Source organism: Tetrao urogallus (assembly GCF_951394365.1).
Source record: "Tetrao urogallus genome assembly, chromosome: 5".
In the NCBI taxonomy this organism is placed as follows: Eukaryota; Metazoa; Chordata; class Aves; order Galliformes; family Phasianidae; genus Tetrao; species Tetrao urogallus.
This window is the reverse complement of record NC_136818.1, coordinates 44,529,603-44,556,975: the sequence shown is the minus strand read 5'-3', so window position 1 is coordinate 44,556,975 and position 27,373 is coordinate 44,529,603. Positions and strand designations below refer to the sequence as shown.

At 40.7% G+C, this 27,373-nt stretch overlaps 2 protein-coding genes across 4 annotated transcripts in view; one reads left to right on the top strand and one right to left on the bottom strand.

Moving 5' to 3' along the window:
* VCL (vinculin) overlaps positions 1–13,026 on the top strand; it is a gene marked incomplete at both ends in the record, with an annotated part of 56,127 nt that extends 43,101 nt beyond the window's left edge. Inside the window, 11 exons of one of the 2 annotated variants that reach the window (XM_079535264.1) lie at positions 811–1,010; positions 1,637–1,765; positions 2,711–2,860; positions 3,468–3,576; positions 4,587–4,889; positions 5,469–5,593; positions 5,931–6,116; positions 8,893–9,099; positions 11,272–11,475; positions 12,114–12,218; positions 12,880–13,026. In XM_079535264.1, coding sequence (XP_079391390.1) covers positions 811–1,010; positions 1,637–1,765; positions 2,711–2,860; positions 3,468–3,576; positions 4,587–4,889; positions 5,469–5,593; positions 5,931–6,116; positions 8,893–9,099; positions 11,272–11,475; positions 12,114–12,218; positions 12,880–13,026 — 1,865 coding nt within the window. The remainder of the gene's footprint in view (positions 1–810; positions 1,011–1,636; positions 1,766–2,710; positions 2,861–3,467; positions 3,577–4,586; positions 4,890–5,468; positions 5,594–5,930; positions 6,117–8,892; positions 9,100–11,271; positions 11,476–12,113; positions 12,219–12,879) is intronic. The other variant, XM_079535265.1, reaches the window with a different exon arrangement.
* A 5,229-nt stretch (positions 13,027–18,255) lies between these two features.
* AP3M1 (adaptor related protein complex 3 subunit mu 1) lies at positions 18,256–26,382 on the bottom strand (the record flags this gene model as incomplete). 2 transcript variants are annotated; one of them, XM_079536561.1, is made up of 8 exons in its annotated part: positions 18,256–18,356; positions 19,511–19,655; positions 20,470–20,677; positions 21,355–21,488; positions 21,813–21,898; positions 23,588–23,725; positions 25,276–25,447; positions 26,110–26,382. In XM_079536561.1, the coding sequence occupies 8 exons, from the start codon at positions 26,380–26,382 to the stop codon at positions 18,256–18,258; spliced, it is 1,257 nt and encodes a 418-aa protein (XP_079392687.1). The 2 variants fall into 2 exon arrangements, with proteins under 2 accessions (XP_079392687.1, XP_079392688.1); XM_079536562.1 differs by lacking the exon at positions 25,276–25,447 and having other exon boundaries at positions 26,100–26,382.
* Between the last annotated feature and the right edge of the window lie 991 nt (positions 26,383–27,373).

The following is a 27,373-nucleotide window of genomic DNA, read 5'->3' as shown; positions in this document are numbered from 1 at the left end:
TGAGCTTGAATTACTCGTATGTTAATGTTGGCTTAAAATGATTCTTTAGTAGGTCTTTAAAGGATTTAATATGTTTTGAATATGATAGCTTCCTTTGAAAAGAATACTACTTGATTACTGAAAGAGCAGACGCATGTTGTTAACGAAAGAACAGGAAGTGTCTGTGATTGAGTGAAGGAAATTATCTAACTAAAAATAACTTTTTAAGCAATTAAAAAAAAAAAAACCAAAAAACCAAAAAAAAAAAAACCCACAGCAAACCAACAACAAAACTAAAAACACATACTTCATAGTTTTTTTTTTTTCCTTTTTTCCACTGGTGGACGCCAGACATTATTCACCCATGATTTCTGGAAGGCCAGAAGAGGATATTCTGATTTATTTATTTTTGCAACTTGGTTTTGTACTTGTACCTTCTTCCTGCTCAGCTTATAATGACTTGAAATGGCATGGAGATGAATTGCTGCACATGAAGCTTACAAATGATTTCTATAGGAGTCAACAGATGACTTATGTAAGAATATCCCACTGCTGTAATTGTGATCTTGAGGCCATCCTAGCTAAAAAAAAAGAATGCATCTCGGGGCCTCTCTTGCTGTAATAGACCAAATAAATTGGTGAGAGTTGAATTTCTTTTAGAGTTTGGAGCTGCCGTAGCTTACTGAGAAGCTGCAGATCCTTCTTAGCACTTGAAAATGTGTTCTTAACCCAGAAATTCTGGAATATCATTTAGTTCATGATACATTTGCATTGGGCTTTCAAGTTTTGTTTCTCCTGTATGTTAATGCCTTGCATCTTCTTCCGCTGCAGGCCAGGCAGCAATTCGGGGTTTGGTTGCAGAAGGTCGTCGTTTGGCCAATGTTATGATGGGACCTTATCGTCAGGACCTGCTTGCCAAATGTGACCGTGTAGACCAGCTGGCTGCCCAGCTTGCTGACCTTGCAGCAAGAGGGGAGGGAGAGTCTCCTCAGGCTAGGGCAATTGCTGCTCAGCTTCAGGACTCCCTGAAGGTAAAAATCTCATCTTGTGCAGTGAAATGCATGTATGTGGAAGTATTTGCACTGCTCTGATAAAGAGCTTGTATGTAGGTGGAGGAGAAAAAAAACACATAGGTTTATCTGGAAGATTTAGAGCAATCTTTAATACAAAAACTTTGATATTATGCCATAGAGATTATCAAAGAAATCATAGAATTGCTCAGGTTGGAAAAGACCTTTAAGACCATCTAACTGCAAGTCCAACCATCCTACCCTAGTATAATTCCAAATGAACAATTCAGAAGTTAAAAATGAGAAGTCGTACTTTCAATGAAGATAGTGTGTTAGCATTGCAAACCTGAGGGGCAGAGTCTCAAATAATTCCATTCATGGCTTCTATTCTCCTTCAGTGAGTAGAGGGTATGCTGCTTGCATCTTGAATGCTGTAAAAGCACGTGATTTGTTGAACATGCCTCTAAGGTTGTTTCGTCTGTATGACTTTCAGTGTAATCTGCTTTTTTTTTTTCCCTATTTTTGCTTGTCATGAGAAGATGATGTAGGACTGTAACCCTTAGGAATATTACTGTGTTCTTATTGTTTCTGTGTAATGTGTAAAAAAAAAAAAAAAAAAAAAAAATTTGCCTTTTTTTTTTTTTAAGGATCTCAAAGCACGGATGCAAGAAGCAATGACCCAGGAGGTGTCTGATATTTTTAGTGACACTACAACTCCTATTAAGTTGTTAGCAGTAGCAGCTACTGCTCCTTCTGATACTCCCAATAGAGAAGAGGCAAGTATTTGATAGTGTTTTTCCTGTGTGGAACTTGAGTTACTAACTTGTTTTCTGAGAATCACTGTTTTGGAAAACAAACTGGTGTTTTGAATCTGTGTTTTGAAAAGTAAGTCAGTATTTTCACAAATGTGTAATTCGTGCTTAATAATTCTGACTGGGATGAATGCCATGCAAATGTTTCTGATGTCTTGGAGACTGACTTCAGTAAATGCTGAAAACTATTCCCTCTTATATTTGTGCCCTGTTATTTTGAGCATGCTAAATATTCGTTTACCAGAATCACTGACAGCAGTTCCTGAATTGTTTGTCTCAATATTAGATAAGCTGATTCATAACAATATTGATCAATGTACTTAAACAGTTGTCTCACTGCGTAGTGTAGTTCGAGTTCTGATGGCCTGTGAAATGTCTAGAACTCTATGCTTGCCAGCTCTGTTTGCCTGGTTTGTTTGAATGTGATGAAAGTGATTCCCAATTCCTTGAGGAATTGAACTTTAGAACAGTATAGTTTGTGTCCTTGAATCAATAAAAACTGCAGGAAGAGGAATGTTTTTTCCATTGTGAAGCCTCGATTTTTAGAGCAAGAACCCATATTTTTTCCAAATGCAGTTTTTTCTTGATTCTGGGTGCAGAGATTAGTCTCCATAAGCTAAACTGGCCTCAACTCAGTAGTTGCTAAAATGAAAATCAGGAGTTAGTGTAGCTTGTATTTCAAAGCCATAAAACGTGATAGTAGCCTTTGGGAGAACCAGGTGAATTCATAAAGAAAGAAGTCCACTAATGTAAGGATGAGAGAGAGTTTCAAACCTTTTGTGTTGTCCTGTTGCGTCCTGTCCGGAGTTGTGTCAAGTTTGGAGGTCTTGTAGTTTGATGCTTTATAAATATTCTGTTCTGTTAAGGAAGCAAGGCTTCTTTAATGCATTTTTCTTTTCGGACAACCAGGTGTTTGAAGAAAGAGCAGCCAATTTTGAAAACCATGCTGCTAGACTGGGAGCAACAGCAGAAAAAGCAGCTGCAGTTGGAACTGCTAATAAAACTACTGTGGAAGGCATTCAGGCAACAGTGAAGTCAGCAAGGGAGCTTACCCCACAGGTTTGCTTGTTTACACTCAAAATGCTGTTATGAAGGTTGGAAAGGACTTGGGTGGAACTTTCCATATGCCTCTGCTATCACAGTAAGATCTAAATGGCAGCAAAGAGCATAGTACTGACATTCTGAAAGGGGGAATGGCAAGTACTTGTGCGTATCCTGCCAGGTAGGATGAGGTGATCGGGTGCTTTGTCTTAGTCTTCAACTTTTGGGCGGAAGTGTTAGTAGCTTAACTTGAAATAGTTGCATTAAGACTTAAAATGCACTTCTTCTGCTTATTTTATTACACCGTTTTACTTTCTGAGTTAAGCTTCTATCTAGAATTTGTTTATTAGCGAGTCTGTTGTAAGTATTGTACTTCAGTGCTGTCAAGAACTGGTTGTAAATGGTAAAACACTTTATGGTGTAAAAGCAAGTAATTGAAGTTCTAGAGAAGTATTTCTATCATAAACAAATTTCAGAGGAATTGTAAATTTTTAAGCAGGTAGGTGATGAGCTGGAATTACAAGGGAGCTGTACATTCAGTACTAAAACAAATGCATTTTCAGGAATGTTTAGATGTCTTCTAAATACTGATATTTTCATAATTAAAAACACTTTCTATTGGCAGGTAGTATCAGCAGCTCGAATTCTCCTGAGAAATCCTGGAAATCAAGCTGCTTATGAGCATTTTGAAACAATGAAAAACCAATGGATTGATAATGTAGAAAAGATGACAGGTAAAAGTAGGCTTTCTTGTTGAAGATGATACTTTTACTTGCCTACCTGGTATGGTTTATTATCCTTTTTTGTTTGGATTGAGAATGCATGTATGGAAGTAACCAGTGAACAAAAATAAATGCATTGAGAGAAGTGGAAACGTGCTGTCTGACCCCAGGAATGTGTGTGTGCAACATGCTACCGCATAAAGAAAATAGCTTGCTTCTTGTTTTGAGAAGTGAGGGGGAGTAAGTTGGGCTTCAGTTCTTTCCTGGGAAAAAAACAGGATACCTTGTGTGCTTCTAGCAGGGATATATCACTGTGTGGCACACTGAGGATTTTCTTACTTCATGATCTTGGCATGTTAAATGAGGACAGAAAATTGAGGGACAGGGGAAGAAAGCATGTTCAAAGTTGTTTTATTGTGATGAAAGTAGTAGTAGAATAAAAGAACGCTCCTAATCTACTGTGTCTTTCTGAGATGCCTAAAGGCTTCAGTCTGTAGAAGACTCAGAAGCATAGATTCGTGCATTGTGCTGCTAACAAAATAGTTAGTCCTCACTGTATGCTGCATCTTTGTCTATCTCCATAATTAACTTCTGAAAATTTACAATTTTACTGCTTATCACTATGTATCACCCTTAAGTTAAAGCACAACCAGAGGAATCTTTCCTTCTGCATGAACAAGAAAAGTACAAAACTGGTGAATTTTTGTAAAGAAATTTGGAAGGAAGGTAATGCTATTGGGTATACTGTGTAAGTCATAAAGGCAACATTCCACGGTGGATGAGCAAGAGCTCAGGGTGTCATTAGAGGGCACAGGTCTGACAGCAGTTACAGTGCTGGAAATACCATATATAATCAGAAGTGCAACAGCAGTATAATGTTTGGACTGATTTTTCATGCCGCCTTCTGCTCTTCCCCATCCCTCATTTTGGAAGTGGTTCCTTCTCTGATTGTAAACCAGAATACCAGATATCTCTTTCCAGAGTTGAAATTGGATTATTAACGTTTTCAACTTTTATTCTAGGGCTAGTGGATGAAGCCATCGATACCAAGTCTCTGTTGGATGCATCAGAAGAGGCTATTAAGAAAGATCTCGATAAATGTAAAGTTGCAATGGCCAATATGCAACCTCAGATGCTGGTAGCTGGAGCCACCAGCATCGCTAGGCGAGCAAACCGCATCCTGCTGGTGGCAAAACGGGAGGTTGAAAATTCAGAAGACCCGAAATTCCGGGAGGCTGTTAAAGCGGCTTCTGATGAGCTGAGCAAAACTATATCACCAATGGTAATGGATGCCAAAGCTGTAGCTGGAAATATCTCTGATCCTGGTAAGGATTCTGTCAGCTGATTTCAGATGTATTTTTTACTGGTGGAAGATGATGTGAAGTAGTGCTTATGTTGCCTTGGCTAAGGATCTCCTATTATGGAAGTTCTGTATGCTTAAATTCCAGACTGGTGAGATCAGCGTCACACCAATAAGTGCTGGATCCTGCTCTTCTGGAGTGCGATCAGAGACCTGCTGTGTTCAAGGGAAAAGGATTCCCTTGAACTACAAGCATTTTAGTTGATTATGTGACTTCATGACCTTACGATTATCACTATATATATGTACTTGAATCAGTGCATATATAAGAAAAATATTACAGTCTTGTATTCTGAAATCTGATTGGCTATTGATTGTTACTGTTAATCAGCCTAAGCTTTATCTTACGTATTTTATAGATATGATACTGATATTACAAACATGAAAATTGAGCATGAACACTTTGGTAGTTTTTAAAATTTGTTCATTTCTTAGATATATCTGTGTACTCTACGTGCTACCTTATAGAAGTATATTTTTGGCTAGTGTTGAAGTTCTAAATATTATAGAATGCTGCTAATCTGAGAATGGGATTTTTATTCAGGTTTGCAAAAGAGTTTCTTGGATTCTGGGTACAGGATTCTGGGAGCTGTGGCCAAAGTTAGAGAAGCCTTCCAGCCTCAGGAACCAGATTTTCCCCCTCCTCCTCCTGACCTTGAGCATCTTCATGTAAGTGCCACAAAACCTGTCATGCTCCATTGCCACTGACAAAGCGTGGACTGCGTGATGCAATTTCTTGAATAAATTTATTACTTCTCAGAAATAGAACACATCAACCAGCCAGCCAACATAAACATGTGGCTAGAAGTCTTAAAACAAAAGAAACAAAAGAAACCCAAGTAGTCCAAAATTCGAAAGAAGGTATTAGAACGTGGTGTTTCCTTAAACAGGGGAGCACTTGAAAAACCAAAAGAAAGTATGAGCTTATGCCATCTCTTTCTGTGACACCCCGTGCTTAATCTTTGTACTCCTTCGTTGCACTGAACAAGATTTCTACCCTCCTTAGCTGACTGATGAGCTTGCTCCTCCGAAACCACCACTTCCAGAAGGTGAGGTTCCCCCACCCAGACCACCACCCCCTGAAGAAAAGGATGAGGAGTTCCCAGAGCAGAAAGCAGGAGAAGCTATTAATCAGCCTATGATGATGGCTGCTAGGCAGTTGCACGATGAGGCTCGGAAATGGTCTAGCAAGGTAAGAAATTGTTACATGTGTATTCTGTGCAAGAATATTTATTTTGCATCACTGTGTTACTTTGGCCCATTGTCAGCTGCCTCCATGCAGAGAATAATCTTAGACCAGATAGTAAAACGTTGCAGTTGGAGAAGGAATTGGAAATCCTTACAGATTCAGAGTGAACTAGGTACAACTGGCCTAATACTCGTGAATCATAGAATGGTAGATGATAGAAAGCTTATTATCATAACTCTGTGAACACAAACGTTCACAAGCTGTTTGTGATCGTGCTAGTATTGCTAGACAGTCACTGCTGCTTGTGCCTTTCTAGGTTAACAAGCTGATTGCTTTGTTTAACTGCTTGCAGGAAATCTGCACGAATTCTGCAGCCACCAGCTGCAGAAATCATGAGTTGGTTTATGTTATGAGCTGCAGTTAATCTGGTGCACTTTAGATCAAAAAAGGGGCTCTATATAGGCAGCCTGGTCTCCTTGTTTTTTTTTTTTTGTTTTTTTTTTTTTAAGTCACATTCACTGCCAAGGCCAAAATCCTTAATGCTCTTTAAAGTTTTAGTGCCACAACAAAGCAGTCTAAAGTCTTTGTCATTCCTATAAATGCAAATGGAACTTATAAAAACTGTATATATATATGTATATATACATATTTATATGTATATATATATATATATATATATATATTTTTTTTTTTTTTTCCTCTGGTAGCAAAGTGAGAACTTGAGAGTAGCAGCTTTCTGCACGCATAACTTTATGGTCAAAATTTTGCTTTTAAGACCTCCAATTTTTGCTTCCAGCCATCTGTGTGGTAAATGGGAAGATAATCTTTGATTTATTTATTTATTTTTTTTTTTTACAGAATCAACTTCAACTGAATATATAAAGAAAGTAATGCTTTGGAAGTATAGATAACATAAAAAAAAAAATCCTGCAAAATTGTTTAAGCCTTTTCCTTAAAATGAAATGCTCTTACTTTGCCAGTACTTCTGGCTATACCACATACAATGTTATATTAGTGAGGAGTTAGACTGTAACGTACCTAGTGGTCACCTAACATTTGTCCTTCTAATGCTCTGTAAGCGTCCATTTTAGCAATAAAGATACAATTACTTGGCCAGTAGGTTTTGGGGAAGGAGGTGGTGGCACGCTTATTTGACACTATTTGTTAGTAACAACTTGGCACATGCAGTCCAAGTTCTTAAATATGTTTACAAGCAGTTATATAGGGCCGGAAGGTTAGAAGATTAAAACCATGTTTATAGTTTAAGCCACTTCCTTATTGGGTGGAAGAGGGATTGATGGACACTGCTGCTAAGGGATATAGGTTAGACTTGGAAAGGCAGAAACACAGTGTCTTGCCTCATGCTGAATGGCAGAAGGCTGTCAACTGCCTTCTGCTTCGTTGTCCTTTTACAGTAGCTCACTGATGTTTCAGGCTTATGGGAAGGCAAGTTGGTAGTCTTCAAAAGCAACTGGTAGCATTCTTCATTCCTGTAGGATGTGCAGTTCATTTCTTCTTCTCAAAAACTCCTTTTCATGGAGGGGATTCCAGGCTTCTGTGTACTTATCCTCTTATGGAGCACAAACTAAAAACCAGCCGTTGCTTTAGATTTCATTGCTTTTCTGCCTCTTTTGATTAAAGGAGAGAATGAAGTTTTGCTTAGTTAGGCTCCTGTGTCAAAGCTACCTTAAAAATGAGGGATACTTGGAAGCTTTTCATGGGTTTGATACTTAGAGTTAAGTCTTCAAAGTTGAGTTAATTTGGCAATATACAGATATTAAAACTTGTTCCTTCCAAAGCTTCTGCATATTTCTGCTGGTGTAGGTGTCTTTGGATAGGAAATTAGACCTCAAGCAAAACTCAGTTGCAAATGTATAGGCTTTGGTAAGGGTTGTTATGCATAATACAGTCAAAAATTGAAGTTAGTAAATGTGTTAGAGTATCTTTTTTGTTAAAATACTGCTATATTATAAATGCCTGTACTGTTACAGTCCTGTTATCTCATCTTTGTGAATGAATTTAATGGAATATATTTGCTTAGATTGTCTTTATTTTAAAAGGTAACGGGTACAACATATTGTGGCAAAACAGTATCATATGCTTCATAATCCTCTTAATTTACTAATTCTGTTTCAGTCTCTTTTTTAAGAACTGTAATATTACTGTCATTCATAACATTCAGTATCATCTCTTTTCATAACCTGGTTTTGTTCATTTTCACGTGACCTGCAGTACTTCACTTTTCTTTCCTATACTCCACCTTTTCTTCCTTGACAGCCACACAGTATCAGTGGTTTTTCTGTGGTCCTGCTGCTGCTTCCTCTTACTTACATCTGTGTGAAAGAGCTTTCATACATGCTTTCTGTCTGCACAAACGCCACAGTCATCAGCTGCTGTGCCTGCTTCTAGCCAGTGAAATGGCTTCCGTTAAAACAGAAAATCCCTTCATTTCACCATTGTCTTGCCAGAAAAATGTTGTTTTGAAAATCAGCCTCTGTGTGTAGAAGCTGTATGCTGAGTTGAAAAATGTTGCTGCATCTTTGAATTGTTAAATTTTTTTTGGTAACTTTGATACACAGGTGAAATGTTTGTTTCCTTCTGCTAATCTTGTATTCCTTCCCCTCCTCCCTCTGACCTGATCCTAGAGCTGTCCTATCAGATACGGAGAGACCAAGAGGATGTTTGGTCACTAAAACAGCTCAGTTCATGCTCTTCTACCAAATTCTGCTTCTCGTACTAACTGTCCCCTGTTTCTCCACCCTTGCTGCCACCTGCAAAGCCTGTGACTGTGATTAATGAAGCGGCTGAGGCTGGTGTAGATATAGATGAGGAGGATGATGCAGATGTTGAATTCAGTCTCCCCTCTGACATTGAAGATGATTACGAGCCTGAGCTGCTGTTAATGCCAACCAATCAGCCTGTTAACCAGCCCATTCTGGCTGCTGCTCAGTCTCTGCATCGGGAAGCAACCAAGTGGTCTAGTAAGGTACTCCTGAGTCTCCCCCGGGGACTGATCTGTGTGCATCCAGCCATTTGGAACGCTGACACATTTGCATCACTCTTGATCCCTGCTGGGTCCCGTCATTCTGAATGAAAACATTTGCCTGCACTTCATCTTGAGGACTGAGAGTGGCTTCACAAGTTTGCTAGATCTGTCTGTCAGTGCCAGACTGAAGCTTGATTTGGGTCACTTATTAATATTACAAGGCTTCTTCTCTCTTTGCATCTGCCTGTCCTTCTTTGTTACAACAGTTCTCAAATTGTAAGCAGTTCTTATCTTTCCTCCCTCCTTTTCTTTCTACATTAATTTGGGCTACCTAGGAAGCCATCGCTCGTGGTTTCTTAATGACTTCCGGATGCAGCAGTGTACACAGCGTTCAAGAAGTCATTTCACGTGTCTGTGCTTGGCCTCCATTGGTGCCTTCAATTAAAATACCTTCGAACAAGGAATGGCTTTGTATGGCAGTGGTTACTGAAGAGGACTGACTGTCTGCTGGCTTGCACTTGGCTGTATTGCAAATGCTGCTTTTGAGAGAATTCTTTTATGAAGGAGCTGCACTGAATGCTGTTATCTGCTGAATTGAGATTGTTTGTATGAAACCAATGGACGTCTAACACGGGGTTCAGACATTCACAAGTAGCCTGTTTCTTCTGTCTGAGCACAAATGGTTGCAAGACTTGTCACTTTTAATAGCATGCCACGAAAAGAAAGGTTGGTGTTCCATAACAAAGGTTAGGGGTGTGTGTGTGTATGTATATATAGATATACAAATCTATGCTTAATAAAAAGGGCTTTAAAATGTTCTTGTCCTTTTCAGATTCTGATGCTTGGATAACTTGTTAGAGAGCTTCGTAAATGACATTGGTCCTAATTTCTTGATCCTCCTGCGTGAAAACATGGAAAAGCTTTGTGTTGTGTCACTTGCATCCTAACTGGTTATACTAGCAAACAGATTAGATATTAGGTCACGGTAACAAATAGTTCAGCTTTTTGTGTCACCCGTATCTGTGCCACATTTAATGATGTGTTTCAGTATCTTCTTCAGTTGACGAGTAGTGAGTCATGGAAGTATGTGCAAAGGACAGAGAAAACAGTTGGGTTCTCACTGTGTACTTCTTGCTGTGGTCTTTATTGGTCATTCATTGTGTAACTGCACTGAAGAATGTGTGTGCTAATACTTAAAATCACTCTGCTAATGTTTCATCCACACAGTAGGAATGCATCGTGGCACTGTTTCACGTTTGTCTAACAGCTTCTCAGGAAGGTGAATCTAAATGTACTAACGGACTATTAACAACCCATAACTCTGGACTGTTTTTTTTCTTGCATAGGTTTCTCTCTGGAACAGAGTATAAGAAACATTTTTGCTTTGGTTTTTTTTCTTCTTGGTATTTAATTCCCACATTGCAAATATTAAAAGTATTTTTGTGACTTATCTTGATATAATTAACACAAGAAATCTGACTTGTAGTAATACCAGATCATTTTTTAAACTACAAGTTATTCTCTCCTAGAAGCTTTATTTTGAAGGGAGAGAATTAATAAAAAAGCAATAACTGTTTTCAAGAAATAACTTGGAAAAACCGAGCAATAATATTGCTTCTCATTTCCACACTACCTGTGGCAAACCTTTGTTACAGGTTGTCTTCCACTTCCTTGTTCCACTTACATAGCAAGGTAGCAGCATAGATATACTTGAACAACTTCAGTTTTAGATGCCAGTGAAAACATGATGCTCAACTGCGTAACCAAATCAGTGCTATTTGGTTTAATGAGGTGCTCAGCACACTTAGGAAACAACTGCCTTACTCCCCTATTGAGAGATCTGGAATTTCAAACGCTAATAGCACGCTTTATCTTAAAACATAACCAGCAGAGCAGAAACTCCTATTCGTGGACAAACTAACGCTTTATCACTGCAATTTTTTCCAGTTTTGAAGCAAACTTTTTTCCCTGAGTCTTAGGAAGAGAAGTATGCCATAGGCAGATAACCAGGGCAGATCTTCCCTGTTCCTTGAAGAAACCTCTTCTGTGTTCACAATGGTTTTTCCGTCCTTGACTTCCTGAAAGGGTTGCTACCAGAACGTAGGCTGCTCAGTTGTGACTTCTGGAAGCTGCCTTCCCGACACAAACACTGACCCCTGCTGTTCTCTTCAGGGTAACGACATCATTGCTGCTGCTAAACGAATGGCGCTGCTCATGGCGGAGATGTCACGCCTGGTGCGAGGAGGCAGCGGGAACAAGCGTGCCCTCATTCAGTGTGCAAAAGACATCGCTAAGGCATCGGATGAAGTCACTCGGTTGGCCAAAGAGGTGGCCAAGCAATGCACTGATAAACGCATTAGAACAAACCTCTTACAGGTAATGAGCTAACTTGTCAGCACCTCGAAATACTTGGTTCTTCTCTTACCATCTGTGAGCAGAGAAGGTGTTGCAGTGAAATGCAAGTGTCTTCACTTGCAGCTTGACAGAATGCTACAAGCCATGTGTGTTTTTACATGCCGTAGTGGTGCTTATTTTGTAAAGTCGGATCAGTTTACAGCTGAGTGAAAGATGGTAATGTCTGAGAGCTTCTGAAAAGTACTGTGCGAGGAGCACTGCTCTCCCATTTCTGCATTGCTTTGTATTTCATCTACTCTTTCCTATTGTGTCAAAGAATAGCAGCAGAAATGTAACACTGCATAGTTTTTTGTTTTTTTTTTTTTTTTTACTCTCAGACACAGATAAATGTCCTTCTGTTCCCAGCTCTGGGTAGAACACCTAAGGAATATCTAGAGGAAAAGAGAATGTTTTTCTCCAGAAAAATTCTCAGAGCAATTAAAATAAAATGTTCAGTTATCTTACCTGTATTTGTCTGAAAGTCTTGAAAGTTATGGGGACCCCTATGCTTATTCCTTGTGGGATAGTAAAGGAAAACCAGAGAATTAATCTAAAGGGAAGAAAAAGTGTTATCACTTGAATTTACAACGTGAAATGTTTTTTTTATCCCTATTCTTCAGGTCTGTGAGCGAATCCCAACCATCAGCACACAACTCAAAATTCTTTCCACAGTTAAAGCTACCATGCTGGGCAGGACTAACATCAGCGATGAAGAATCAGAACAGGTAGGAGGTGTAAAAATTGATGGGAGGTGGAACTGCTGAGCAGTGTTATGGGGAAAAAGAAACAACACTAAAGCAGATGTGTGCTGAGAACTCAAGAAGTTTCCCTCAGGAGCTTAGTAAGGAAAACTTAACGCATTGCTTGCTGTTTCAAAAGCTACATTTGAATAAAGGAACATCAGTCCTCTCCGAGCACAACAATTGTTCTGGTTCAAATTTGTGTTCAAACGGTGTGTTAATCACCTTTCCTCCCAGAAGTGAGCTAGCAAAAGAACTTTCAGCTGAAGCGACAGCAGGATTAACGCAGGTGGGGTGGTAGCGCCCCCTAGCGGCTCGTAGTGAAAATGCTTCGGACATCATCGAGTATTTATTTCACAGTTCTGTTGGCTTTCAGTTGCATATTTTTCACTTGGAGTCCTGCAGTTTCTGGCTTGAGAGATTATTCGGCTTTGAAAAATTGTGCTTTTATTCAGACTTTCATTGCCTAATGACAAGCAGGAAAGTACTGTTGGGAGTCAACTATCACTCGAGTAGCAGTATTATTTACTTTTCAGCAGTAGACTGCCTTAAAAATGCTGTACTGGGGGAATTACTGTGCACATTGGGTTTCCATCCCACTGTTACGAACATGCTATTTCCTAATAATGTTTGTTTTGTTTTCCAGGCAACTGAGATGTTGGTTCATAATGCCCAGAACCTCATGCAGTCTGTAAAGGAAACTGTGAGAGAAGCTGAAGCAGCATCCATTAAGATAAGAACAGATGCTGGATTCACTCTGCGCTGGGTCAGAAAGACCCCATGGTATCAGTAAACACCAAATAAGCATTGTCTTCTGTAACATAAAATGCCTCTTTTTGGAAATGGAAGAGATTTATCAACAGCAGAAGGTGCTGTATACATAAGCTTAAAATTAGCTTATGCTAATGCCCCATTCTAAGGGTATGAATTATAAGAGAATGCATTTAAAATATCTTTGGAGCTCGTTTGATATCAAACACCTCAAAATTCTTTCCAATAATACGGTCCTTATTCTTTTTTTTTTTTTAATCTCTTGAAGATTATATTGAAGTCTGTAATCCCAGAAGCACATTTCATTTATGCACTGCATATTCCAGTAGTTTCCATATGATGTTACAATACATAGACCTCACGTAAAGCTTGTGTTGAGAGGCTGGGACACTAACAGTGTAAGTTGGCAATGATTTAGGGAAATCTTTGGTGTATGAACACTCAACTTTTCAGCAGGCTTTTAATTGGCTCTTCAAATGGTTCAGAAGTGGTTTGGATTTTTAAAAAGGAAAAAAGGGATGGGAGGGGGCAAGCAGTTGTAAAATGAAGATTAAAATCCCATTGCTGAAATGATATGTATTTTTAAATTTTCTTGTTGACTTTTGCTTGGCGAAAAAGTACTTGAATAAAAACTGGAGCTGTCTGTCACCCTCCTGGCACCCTATAGGTAGCATTTCAGAACTGTTGTGCTGTACTGAGATGCTTCTGGTGAATGTCAGTGGCACGCTGTTGTCAGCTGGAGGCCTTAAATTGTGCAGCTCTCCTGGCTCAATTTAGTGACATACTGAACTGAAAAATCCTGGTTCTTTGAATCTAGCTGTGTCTAGAACCAGAAAACGTCACAGAAACGCTCCTTCCTTTTGGAAAGCAGAGTGAGCACAAGGCATGTGTCGTCATTGTTTTCTCTTCTTTGCATCTCATTATTCTAGCCACGCGAGATGGCAATTAAAAGATCAAGAATAGTGCCCTCAGAAGATGTTTTGACTCACTACTCTTGCTTCCAACAGTGCAATAGCATTGCTTAAGCTTTCTGAAGCCCACGTACTACAGAGGTGGGAAGTTCGTCAGGTGGCCCAATGGCTGCCAGCGAGCAGCAGTTCCTAATGCTCAGTGTCCCCAGGTATTTGTACTGGTTTTATCATAGTTGGAGTTAGGCAGTTTGGAAACTCTTTTGAGTCTTAGTAAATTAACCATGTGCTATTTAGTCTTCTGTAGACAAAACACACTCTGGATAAAATAGGCTTCAAATATTTTTATTCTAACATAATCTAACATGCCTTCCTATACGTAGTTTTTGTCTATTGCTCCCTAGTCTCTTTTGCCATTTGGAATTGCTGTTTTATCATGGGTTGCTGTACTTTTGCAATGAGCACTTGCAAACTTCTGCCCAAATCAGCACGGACCTCCTGAGACACTGTTCATTTTTATTTGCTGGTAATTGTTGCACAACCATTATTGAAGTGGCCTTGTCAGACTGAGCAGATGTTTCACAGCCTAAAGAGAGAGAGAGAAAATACTCAGTTGCTCTTTGCTGGTCTGTAACACTCCACATTTGGACTTGCTTCTCCCACCCCTCCACTGCACTGTTATCTAAAAAGGGAAGTTAAACTGATTCTAATGCATCTGCCTCAAACCTGACCTTAGCAAGAGAAAACATGTGTTGGTCTTCAGTTTGCTCCTGGTGTCTGGGTATTATGAAACACGTGGTACTTGGGGTCTTTCCTCGGTATTCTCTTCTGGTGATTACCTGGAACAGGAAGAGGAAGGAAGAGGTGCCAGAGCCTTAACCTGAATGTCTTGCATTTGGTCGGTTTATACCAGATCTTTTATGTAATTGTAATGTAGTAATTTCTATTTAATAGTAAATAACACTGAATAGTTAAGGGTAATTTTAAAGGGATTTTCTAAATAGTCTTCCTGCGTTTCCTCACGCTCCCACCCCTCTCCTCCTATTCAAGCTTCTCTCAGATTTTTTTTAGCATCAGTGTTTAGTTGCTTGACTGATATTAATGCAATATTACTAATGCCTTTAATACATAATTGTTTATGCCAAAGATCACTTTCTGTTTATTGAGTAACGTTTGTGGGAGAGTTACAAATCATGGTTGCCTTTGGCGTTCTTCCAGAATGTTTGCTGTAGGTTCTCAAATTGTTTTGTAGAAGTTGAGATACTCATTCACCTTATGCAATTACTGGGTTGGTTTTTTTGAACACTATCGGTCTTCAGACCTGAAATGCAGCAAAAATTGGAGAAAGACCATGAATGTCACTTAGAAATGTTTTACCACTATAAAATGTTGTTTATAAGCCAAAATGCATTTATGTATAGTCTAATGTTTTCAACCTTATTCTTTGGTTCTGTTAAAACAATAAAAATGCATTTGTACAAACATCAGCCTGTGGGTATTAATGGCAATGGAACAATGCTGATACTGCAGCAACAAAAGGAGCAAACAGGTACAACGGCAGAAACAGTATAGCAAAATAATGCTTTTCTGAGCAGAAAGGTGTAGTTTCTGATTAAAACCAGTTGGTTTTGGTCCTGATTGCCAGTGAAACTGCCGCTGAAAGCACTTAGCAGGTGCTGTGGCCCAGTGGGAGAAAGTGGGGGTTGTTCCAGGAGCCTGATCGGAGGCCACCACTCCCAGTAGTGCCGTCCCTGAGGCTCCCAGCATTGGAAATGGCATTTGCCTGATGCTGTCAATACAGGAAGAGCTGCGGCTCTGGCCAGCACTTCATCCAATCTGATTTCTACTTGGCAAAGTAAAAATCACTTGAGTGCAAAGGCAATTGCATGGAATTATAGTCCTGTTTCTGGCACAAATCTTCTTACCACCTTCTGTGCTTCTGTGTCAAAATTTCTCCCAGAATACAGAGATAATGACTTTCCAGAACCAAAATTTCTTGTCAGTGAGAGACTGAGCGGAGCCCAGCAGTGCCAGAAGGCAGCTACGACTTAGTGACCATAGATTAAAGAACTCTGTTAACAGTTGTTAATCTGTTGAAATTGAGAATTCTGAGAACCTGTGAGATGCTCACCTTTGGCAGCACTCCCAGAGCTGGACAGCTGCAGAAGGGCAGCGTGAGAGCTGGCACTACATGCTCCTCAGTGACATCCTTCTGTTTCTTAAGCTGCACTGTCCCACAGGTGCTGGTGCAGATGACTTTAGAAGGGAGAGCACGGTCCCTGCTACTTACAATCCTGTGTTTGGAGAAATGGGTGGAGTCAGCACAAGAAAGAAACGTTTACCTGAGGAACACCATCTTGAGCCCAGGGCCTTCTCCTCCCGTGTCAGCGCTGCTGCTGACAGAGACTTCTGGTGCTGCGCTGTGAAGCGTGGATGAAAGGGCTTTCAGAGACAGGAGTGCTGTGTCCTTGCGGAAGGTAAGTGGTGGTGACAGGGGGAGCTGGTTTTGATTTCTGTTGTGTTGGTATTTCTGTCAGTAACAGTGTCCCTCCCGAAAGATCTTGCTACTGTTGCACTGGTAATACAGAGAGCAGCTGTAGTACTGGGCCCTGGGACATACCAGGTCTGAAGACAAGACTTTTCAGTAACATTAATTTAAGGATACTGGTTAGTGTAACATGGAGCAGAACTGTAGGCCAACCAACCAACTGGCAGATGTTCCACCAATTCAAAAGGTGAAGTTAGAAGGCCAAGTGCCAGGCCGATACAAATACAAGGCTTCCTCCCTTTTCTACAGACCTAGTAGTTTGAGCCCTGCGTATCTGTAGTAATCTACCGTACTTTCAGAAGTGCAAAATACATTTGTGATCTCCTAGTGTTATTGCCAAAGCTTCTAGTAGAGAAGATGCTTTTGCTACTGGCTTACTGTCTATGCTCCAGATGGGTTTCACACTTTTTTGAGACATAAATTATTGAAGGGGAAAAAAATGTGAAATTGATCCACTGAATTCATTTCCATAGCTCCTATTATTCTGAAGCAAGACTAGCACGTATGTATCAATCTGTAAGCCAAACAAGCAAAGGAAACAGATTTTCCAGTATCACAGTCAAGTGTCAGAATTATGTACTGACCAAATGCATGCTTTGAACTGTGGGCCACAGATTGTCAGTTTTGCATCATCTCTGTTCTGACTGCAGCAGCAGGACTGCAGCATTTCTGTGATTCTCCACTTAAACAAAAAAACCCCTCTTTTACCTGCCATGATCATGAATGCTCTCTGAACTCTGAACACCTGATCAAATTCAGCGAAGGCCTGGCAGTTGGTTACCATGGAACTGTACATCAGGAGTCGCACCTGAAAGCATCACGAGCAGCTTACAGTAGTGATCACTTCACAAGAGAAAACGTATTTGCAGCAGAGTTCCCTTTATTTCATAACATTAAAGCACACAACCATTAAATACTTGACACTTGTATTGTGCTATCTAAAAAGCTACACTCCAATACGCACACGGCACGAATCTGGTGGCATCCACTCAAAACAAAGTGGAACATCAAAACCAAAGCAAAGGTCTCACATAAAAAATAGATCTTACTCTCTGCAACTGTATTCTTAAAAAAAATGACGATGGTGAGATAAAATGGAAAGAAAGTGGATTACTGAAGCAGCAACACCTCCCCAATTTAATGCAGAATGTTATTTTTACCAGCTCATCTGCAGATGGCACAAATGAAAGCTGATTAAGGCAAACGCTTCTTAAGAAAGGCGATTTCTTGTAAACAGCAAGGAAAACATTGTGTCTTCATCAGAAGCTCTTTCTTAGGAGTGACATTTGCTCTGTCCCAGGCCCGTGGGACCCCTGCCCCTTGCATTTCTGCTCTGTTTCTGAAGGGACTGCATGATGCATTGTGAAATGCCAACTGGCAGCTGGCTGTGAGAAAAGCCCAGCTTTCTCTGCAGGCAGCTACAGCAGCAGAATGTGCCACCACACCACTTCCCCAATGGCCTGTCTGGCCTTCCTAATGTGCTTGGCCTCTGGGCTTTGGTATTTGGCAGTGTAGTGTTTGAGACGTTTTGTGGCTCACCTGTACCAAACAATTCACCAGCACGACAAGTCAGTTAAAAAAAAGTGAAGGTGTATTAGAAAAAAGGTACCTCATTTTAAAGCCATAATAGGAGAAACTAAGCTACGCTTTCATTGTAAGAGCTGCAGTGCACAATTGCTTTGATCCCAAACTAATCAGTATCTATTAATTAATTGGCACCTACTAGCAACATAAGTCACTAAGCAGTCATTTTTAACGTTTAAGGGGAATTTCCTCTTAGAAGTTGACCATCTTCTCATGTCCTGACTTGAAATTTTCCTGCTTTTGTAATGTATTTGACACCTTTAAAAGGCTTGTATTTTTCTCCATACATGTCCAGGCGATTTACTTTCAGTCCTGGTAAAAGACAGAAATGAAAAAGTATGAAGTTTAAAAGCAAAATACTAGAAATGTTGCTGGTCTGTTAAGCAGTCCTTTCTCTCTGCCTTAAGTTAGGATCCATTAGCAGATGAGTTCTCTTCCTACCGCTTTCACAAGTTCATGCAGTTTGAGACAGCAGCTGGGAACCCTCTTGTCTAGGCAGGGCTCCCCTGAGAGGGTAACAACTGTCTTTTGGACTCAGTGAGCCAATACCTCCTTAGAAGCTACTGAACACAAGTGTACCTTCCAATGCGTGTGCACACTGAACTTTTGTTCCTAATAACATTAATGAAGCAAAGGACAAATTGTAGAATTGTTTTCACTCTTCATTACAACTTCAGTACTCTCTTAGAATAATTAAGGAACAACAGAAGCTATTTGTTACCTAACAGCTAACAGTTTCAGTGTGGCTCCTACTTTCCCACACATCTCCTGCCTTTGGCATCCGGCCACGTGCTTTGCTACATTTAAGCTAGTGGATGGTGAACTTAAGAGCAGAGCATAGGATACTTTTCTCACCCAAGGGCTAATTTTTATGAACTCCAAATGTCTGGAAGGCAAAAAAAACGCAGCCTGGTAACCCACCTGGATACTGGTACCAATTCTCACCTGCTGGCTTCAGCCATCCTTCCAACCAACTGCTCTGTGAGGTCCTAATCCTGCACCACTTGCTCACAGAAGCATTCTACAGCTGAGCAACTTGCTTGATTTAAGCGTTGGCAGAATGAGGCAGTGGTTGATTTAACTGTACTTTAGCCTTTACCATACAGATTTTGTTTTGATTTTAGTCACAAATTGTTTTGGAGACAAAAAACTAACCAGCTCCGGAAGGTAAAAGGAGGATGTTATTTATTTGAAATCAATAAAAGTTGTTTGACCACGAGAAGGCTTTAGTGGTGCAAGTCAAGAGCAGCATTCTCAGTCATTGTCCCTTCACTAAAAGGAGAAATTTGCTTTTAACACAAGTCAGCAAAGAAAAATCTACATCCCTATGTGTATTTGAGTCCTGCTTGAGCAAAGCCAACGAATCGCTATTTGCTCATCATCACCTCCAGCTAAACAATTCAGTTTCCCACCCTTTATCCTGCTGCTAATTATCCATCAGTTTCCTGTAACACCCATCTACTCACCTGAAATTGCAAGCTGTTGTATCTTAAACTGGATATTTAAACTTGGATTCTCTTCAGGCTTAGGGGCTCCAGACTGCAGGTTCACTATTCCCTTCAGATTTGGCAGCTTTTGAGGGGTAATTTTGCCAACATCCCATGTTAACACCTGTCAGGAAAGAGAACAGTAGCAACAGACCTTGTGGATACCACCTATGAAGCCAAGGTGAAGCTTTTAGCTCGCAGGCTGGGTACTGAAGTAGCCTGGTAGAATTACCCCAGCGGCTGGGAGCTGGCATACTGCTGGTTTTGTTTTAAAAGTATCAGGTCTGTTCTTTCTAAAGCAAAATGTTTCTTTGAGAACTTTCATTTACAATTCAAACCAAATGCCAATTGAGATTTTTCAAGGCAGCAGAAAGCTCAGAGCAGGCTGCTGGAGCCGGCAGAAGGCCTGGAGAACTGCTTCTAGGGACTAAAAAGCCTCACGAGCATAAGGAAATTGATGTCTTACCCCAGCTGAGAGGCAAGACAAACAAACTGGTGTTTCAGATCCGTTGTTTTCCTCCCTGTTGTCTTAAAAAGGCAGATCTTTGGGAAGACTTTTTTCTGATCTCGTCGCCTGTTTTTCTGACTCCTTGTTTTCAAGTCTACTGCATTTTCTCCAGCTTCTCAAAGTATGTTTTAAAGGGCACAGACTGGAGAATATACCATATCTGAAACCACCAGCAATATGTTGTTGTAATAAAGAAAAAGACTAGGAAAACTGAAAGGAGCAAAGGAGACTAATACAACCAGAAATCATAACTGGTACATCTCTAAGACTGAAAAAGGGAATTTTAAAGAGAAGATGTGAATTATTAAATATGTTGGAAGGAAAGTTTTTTCTGCCACGTGTGGAACAGCACTGTTTCCAGCACTATGCATTATGTAGGACTTGCTCTTATGTCTTTTAAGATAAATACGTATAAAACCTTAGGACTTACCTTAGTAACTGGATCAAATGTATAGCTGCCTTGTGTAGCAGTGAGGTTCATATTAAGTACTGCTTTTGGCATGTGAACTGTCATGACAACTCCTTCTACTGTTTTCCCCATATTCTGTTTTGGTCCAATGGTAACATCAAATCTTCCCGAAGAACTGTTCTCCTTAAAACTGATCAAATGCTTCACGTACACAGGAATTGCCACCAAGCTGAAAAGAGAAGACAGCAGTTGAATGCATTCTGTTTGCTTCTCTGCCAGGGGAAACAAAGAACTTTCTCATAAATACTTCCTATGTTTCTGCTGGGTATTTAACTTAGAACCAGTTTCTTTCAAAAGTGGGAAGTGATTTCCAGCATTTCAGCATCATTGCTGAAGCCATTTTTATTAGTGGAGAATGGAAAGATGATTTTCTTCTAAATTACTTGTCTTAATCTCTATCCTTCCTTTTTTTTTTTTTTTTTAGTATTTTTTAAGGAATCTCACTAAGCCAATTCTCACAACAGGTGCCAGTCAAATCAGACTTAGGTTGCAGGTACTTGCAATTTAGACTTCTTTGATTTAAAAAAAAATAAATTAATGAATAGCAGAGACCTCTATCTATCAAGAATCTTATCCATCAAGCATCTAGCAGCAACACTGATTACCAAGACTAGCCCTGAATTAGTCCTGCATGTGGTTTATCCCACTGAAGTGACTGCTGAGCTCAGCTGAAACACTGCTTTCTTCTTGCAGGGGGCACAGGGCTCCAGATTAGCCAAAACCTGGGAACGTGCTTTTTGGCAACAGTGTAAATTCCTCTTTTAACAAGGAGAAATCTGCAGCTACTCAGATGGAAAGCAGTAGACAGTGTACCTACAGAATGACCACACTGAAACCAACACGTACTTCTGTGAGCTGACACGGTAGGAGATCAGTCTGAAATTCCCATCTGGAGGAATAAACGACAGCACTCTTTCAGACTCCCAGCGTTTGAATCGAATACACGGATGGAAGCTGACGTCATCCAGCAGCCTGGGGTTCTGTAAGTAGTGGCAGAGGGATGAGCAGAATGTCATAGAAGAGCAGGGTTTGAAGCACCTCCTGAACTCTACACAGTTCCTGTTCCCTGGACTCGAAGCGGCATTCCTAGCTGCTACTGCAGCAGTTCCCCTGAGTGTGTTCTGGTGCACAAAGGCTATTCTAACTACTGAACAATGCAGCAATTTTTAAGCTATAACGCAAAACTTGATAAGTAATTTTTCTGTGAAACGGGTGAAGTAGTTGTCATGCTCTTACGCTAACTCTGTTCATGAAAAAAAAGTATCCCAAGCAATTAAAATTGCCAAATGCAGTACTGAATTTACCATGAAAGAAAGAGAAAGATCTGGCATTCCTGAGAGCTTAATACACGAATCAATAACACCTTGGATTTCTGCAAAGACTGTGGAACCTGTGGGAGAAAAAAAGAAAGACACTGCACTTAACATACCATCAAGGGCCTGACAAATGTGAAGTGCAGCTAGAGGGCACAGGTGGCATTTGCACAACACTCAGGGCCATGCCGGCGCAGACAGGGAAGGTCATTCCAGTTACCTGTGGTCAGGGCAGCTTGCTAAAATGCATGAACCAGGGCAAACGGCGTGTGCCTGAGCACCAGTGCAAGCTGTTAGGCAGAACTCGTACTGCACGTGCTTGCACTGTGGCGAGCAATGAGCAAATAAGATTTTCAGAATATGCAAACTCCAAATGTTCCTTTCTTCCACCCCTGTCTACAGCAAAGGGACAAGTCGTGTAGAGGTGCAGGGAAGCTGATGCACACGAAAACAGTAAATATCTAAGCACAATAAAGCAGAGGATGTCATCATCCTTGGCTTTCCTCCTTCACACAAGACAGTACGTGTCTGTCATGATGTTAAATGGCTATTATATATATTAAATATATAGCCAAAAGAAAACATGAAAATGAAACTACTGAGTACCTTACCCAGAAAAAAAAAATTCCTTAAATGCTCTAGAAGGACAAAAAGTTATAAGCAGAGCTCTGGACTAGTTAAACCTACAAGCAGAGGTTCTTTTAGAAGGTAAGTAGAAATTATGGCTCATCTTGTCAAGAGGGAGGAGAACCTGGGGGTTAATAACTGAAAAGAAGGGATCCTGTTTCCGATGAAACAATTAACCAAACCACTATCAAACAGGATAACGTCCTTATTCTTGGGGAGCCACCTTGCCTACTTCTTAGTCCTTAGTGAAGGTTAGGAAAAAAGACTCTGCATGGCAAGTCCCTCAGGGATCGCAGCAGAAAAAAGTGGCTATGGCCACAGCAGTGGAGCCCCAGCAGGAAATTCAAAGAGTCTCGTGGATGCTGATTGGGCTTGGAATATATACAGAAATAAAAACAGAGCCCTGATTATAACTCCTCAGGAAAGGCCCTCGCACCACTCTTAGGAATCCCATTGAGCCAGGAGAGCAACAGAGCCCTTATGGTGTTCTGAGTGTGACTGCCACCCTCTTTTAGCGTCAGAACAGCAGGAATAAGAGCTGCACAACAGGTATTTATGACTATCCAGTACATATGGTGCCAGAGTGTTTGTCAAAGTGGCATATGGAAACATTTTCCACATACGTTAAAAAAATAGAAAGGAGTATTATTATGCTTCCTTATGTTTTTCCAAGAAAAGCAATTCTGTGCAGGAATTCTGCAACAAGTTTTGACTTGCTATCAGAGGAAAGCTGATGATTTCTTTTGTCTTGTTCACTTGAAGGCTTATAAGCAATGAGATAGATTATGGGTAAGCACAACGTGAGATAATTTTGCCATCACATTTAAAACTTTTAAGAATTCTTTTCATTTGTATCTCAAAAGAATCAACATGCAACCAGAAAATATCTAATTACTGAATATTTATTGTAGACGTACGGTGTGCTCTTTAAGCATCTTAGAGCATATTGCCATAAACTGAAGGATATACCTGGGCATGTTATTCGAACTTGGTTGTATGCTTCTACTTTAGACACAGATCCATGCATAAAAAACACAGATGCAAAAAACCAGCTGCACTGTATTCTCCCTAAAATCAGTGTCTAACTGTAGACACATTCAACAAACAAAAACCAAGAAGGAGTTTGCAAGGCATCTTACCTGATTTGTCTATAATCGCATCAATTTCTTCAATGACATCAAAGTAGGCTTCATTGTTTGTGTATTTTACGCCCGCTCTACGCCAAGGAATGTTGGACAGCTGTCCGGTGGGAAGGGTGTCACCCACATTACTGCTGCCTAAAGAATGGAAAGGAACTCAACATCAGTGATTAATTACAAGAGGAATGTTGTAACAGCTGCAATCAAGAAACGAAACAGGATTTGACCCCTAGAACTGCAAACTAAACCCGAACCACTGCAATTTCATTTGTTGGGTGACATGAATGAACTTTAAGGATGTATCCAGCCTTATTACAGCTTTCAGATTTTATACTTTGCACAGCAAAATACAAAGCTCTAGTCAGCTGCATGTTGGAGTAGGAGGAGATGTGGGCCTACATCCCCCAGAGGATTTCATCACTGCAGATGAAGATGTTACAGCACATTTTCCTCATCTTCCTGCAGTGCTAGCAGGCTGCCTTTGGGACCTATTTGATGGTAAGAGCTCTTACAAAGAAAGACCTGAAAGAAGATTTAAGGAGGGCTCCCACCCCTTGCATTTGTTACACCAAGGTTCTTGCTTTTGGTGCCCTCCTAAGCTAGCCAGCAGTGACGTGACTGCCACGGCTAGGCCTGACCACGCACCACATCAACCCAAACCCTGTCCTGGTCTTGACTTTTTGGCTTGACCTGCCCAGTCATCACTAAGCTGCAGTGGGCAGCGTTATCTCCTGCTCACATCTGACCCCGCCTTGTTGGCTCACATTCCTGCCACCTCATCAGGGAGGCCTCTGCCCCTGCCTGCCTTGCTGTTACCCTCAGCTCCCATCTCGTACTGCTGCTCAGTGGGAGAAAAAGGCGTCCCAAGCAATGTGGTTATAAAGTAACCAGTACCACCATTTAAAAATCAACGCAAAATAAAAACAGTAAAATATAAACCTAATGAGACTTTATAAAAAACATTAAACCACTTGTGCTGTCTACCCCCAAACCAGCTGCCCTGAGCACTGCCTTTGTGGCCTTACAGCCCACCTACTGCCTGCCTCCAGCACAACATACAGGCAACCATCTCACGTGTCTCTGGCCCAGGGTGACACTCCACAGCTCACCTCCCCTGCACCCGCTTGCCAGCCCAGCAGATTCCACCAGCTCAGCTGACAGACACGTGGCTCTGTCAGTGTGAGATGTCCGCATTTACAACAGCCTGAAACCAGCACTTAGCTTGATGGATGCTGATGGTGGCAGGGCGAGGCTGAGGACAGGCTATTTGCTTCTCTTCGTGCAGTCTGTCCCCAGGCACCAAAGATTTATTAGATATCTGTTAAACAGCTCTGTAGAGGAATTTCTTATAGTACAAAACCTTCTCCAGTGCCCTTCAGTTATTCAAGGCTTGGGCTAGCTCTGTGCCTCTCCTGGAGCACCTGTTTCCAGTATGTGCTGTCCCAGCTGGGAATGGCTGTTGCTGAGGGACTCCAGCAGCTGGGGCTGGATCAGGCAGTGCCATTCTGGGAATACCAAAGGGGCCATACACAAATGGTACATAAAGAAGGAATTGCTTTTATTCAACCAACCTCTAATAACTGTGGCCTCACCTTCCAGATTCATGCCGATACAAGACTCTGCAGCCATGAGGTGCGATGGGGCTTTGTTTTTAAGCAGTTACCTCTGAAAATTATTTAGTTTCATACCTGTGATGGAGTTGACAACGGAACGCAGAATTGTGGGAGGCTTGATCAGCTCCTTCAGTATATTGGATTCTGTCGCCAGTGGAAAGCCGTTGTCTAACATTTCTTCCAGCAGCTCGTACACAATGACCACATTGTCCTTAATCGCAGTCTCAGAACATTCGCCGAAGTAATCCTAAACAAACCAGAGATTAAAAGAGGGAGGATTTTTATTCCTGTTAAAATGCTCTGTGATTTTATTTTTGCTTACTCTCTAGTATCTCAAAGAACTTTAGTGCTTAAACTGACACACTACTTCTATTCTTTGACTGCATCATTAAGGACACGTAGCATCTAGAGCTAACAGTGAAATTATGTAAGCTGGTTTTCTATGTATACATCTCCCAAGGGTTCTTCCACTTGTGAACATGAAACATATTTTTGGTTAGAACACCAATGCAGAATATAGAAGCTATCTTTCAGCAGTGCTCACTCTTCACCAGAGGTTCCTTTATTTACAGCATCTATCAATCAGGCTGCAAACTGACTCCCAAGTCACATCTCATGGCTCGCACTGACTTCTCCATGACTGCATGATCATTCTAGTTTATTTACGTAACTGGAAAAGTACTCAAAGCTTGCAGAAAAAAAACAAGCTGGAATTTGGGTTTTAGTGCTCATGTGCTGGTATCTGTAAGTCAAATGAATACACAAAATAATCCTCCTTTTGTTTTGTACCAGCACTTAAACTGCAAAGGGAAAAGTCATGCACAGGATGATTTATTGCCTTTCTACAGAAGAAGTTTATACCAGAATTCCTTTGTAATTGTTTCAGTTTTAATATTAACGGCGACAGACCTGAAAAGTATCTGCTACTCGGTGCAGAAATTCAATTACGAAGAGCGGTGGCACTTCTGTCTGTATGACAGACACAAAGAAGATTTTATCGCGATAGATGCTGATGAGGTAGTGATGTGGCGTGGAGATGACAGGAGGCACGTTCTCGACATCGACTGCTTTCTCCTGAGCTTCGAAGAAATAATCACACACAGACTGGCTCACAACGCTCTTCCAGTGCTTCTCCAGGAATATATCACCAGAGCAGTTTATAAGAAACAGGCTGTGGATCATTTTCTGTTGGAAACATTCAAAGAAGTTAAAATAAGCAAAAGGATGGGACGATTGACATTATATCTTCTCCCACATTCCCTTCCTTATTATGGTTACTGTTTACTAACACGCACTGTGAGTTTAAGGAAAAGATACTGCTTAGCTGCTCTTTTTTTTTTTTAATTACATTTTCTTTATTGAAAGGAAGGCTCTGCCACAAAACAATTAATGGTGCCTTAAGATGCCAAAATACATCACAGTGCAAGCAAGAAGTCAGTACCCTTACTTTCTACTCCCATCTCTATTTGGCATTTGCAATGTATTTATTGAAGAAACGCTGACTCTCCTCAGCCAGCACGGCAACATACCAGGATAACTGTACGATTTTCCACTTTTTCTTGTAGCAGAGGATTTTGCATTACATTTATACATTTACATGTGTAATTGAGCATTGTGGTATCTTATGGAGAAATCTTATTACCTTGTCAGCTTTCAGCTATTGAACTAGGAAAGTGTTTTTTATTTGCTAGCTGCTCAGTCTTTTGCTGCACTTGGATAAAGGACTGGAGTTCTTCGAACAACACAAAACCAGATGTTTGCTACACCTAATAGAAGTGCCTCAGATGTGCTCGATACACATGGAAGAAAAGCTTCTAAAATAGCTTTATAATTGAAAACCAACTCACTCGTGAATCAAGGGGAGTATTAGCTGCAGTTACTGAATGTAATTTTACATACCCCAGCCACTGATCCTTCACTTTATTCACAGGAAAAGCAGCTTATCTTTTTCTAAAAAGCAATTACAGAATCACAGAATCACAGGGTTGGAAGGGACCTCAAGGATCATGAATCTCCAGCCCCCCTGCCACAGGCAGGGCCACCAACCTCCACATTTAATACCAGACCAGGCTGTCCAGGGCCCCATCCAATCTGGCCTTGAACATCTCCAGGGACATTCCCAGTGCATTTCTCAACATTCAGTGAGATAGTAAGTGAATTAAGTTGCTGATTC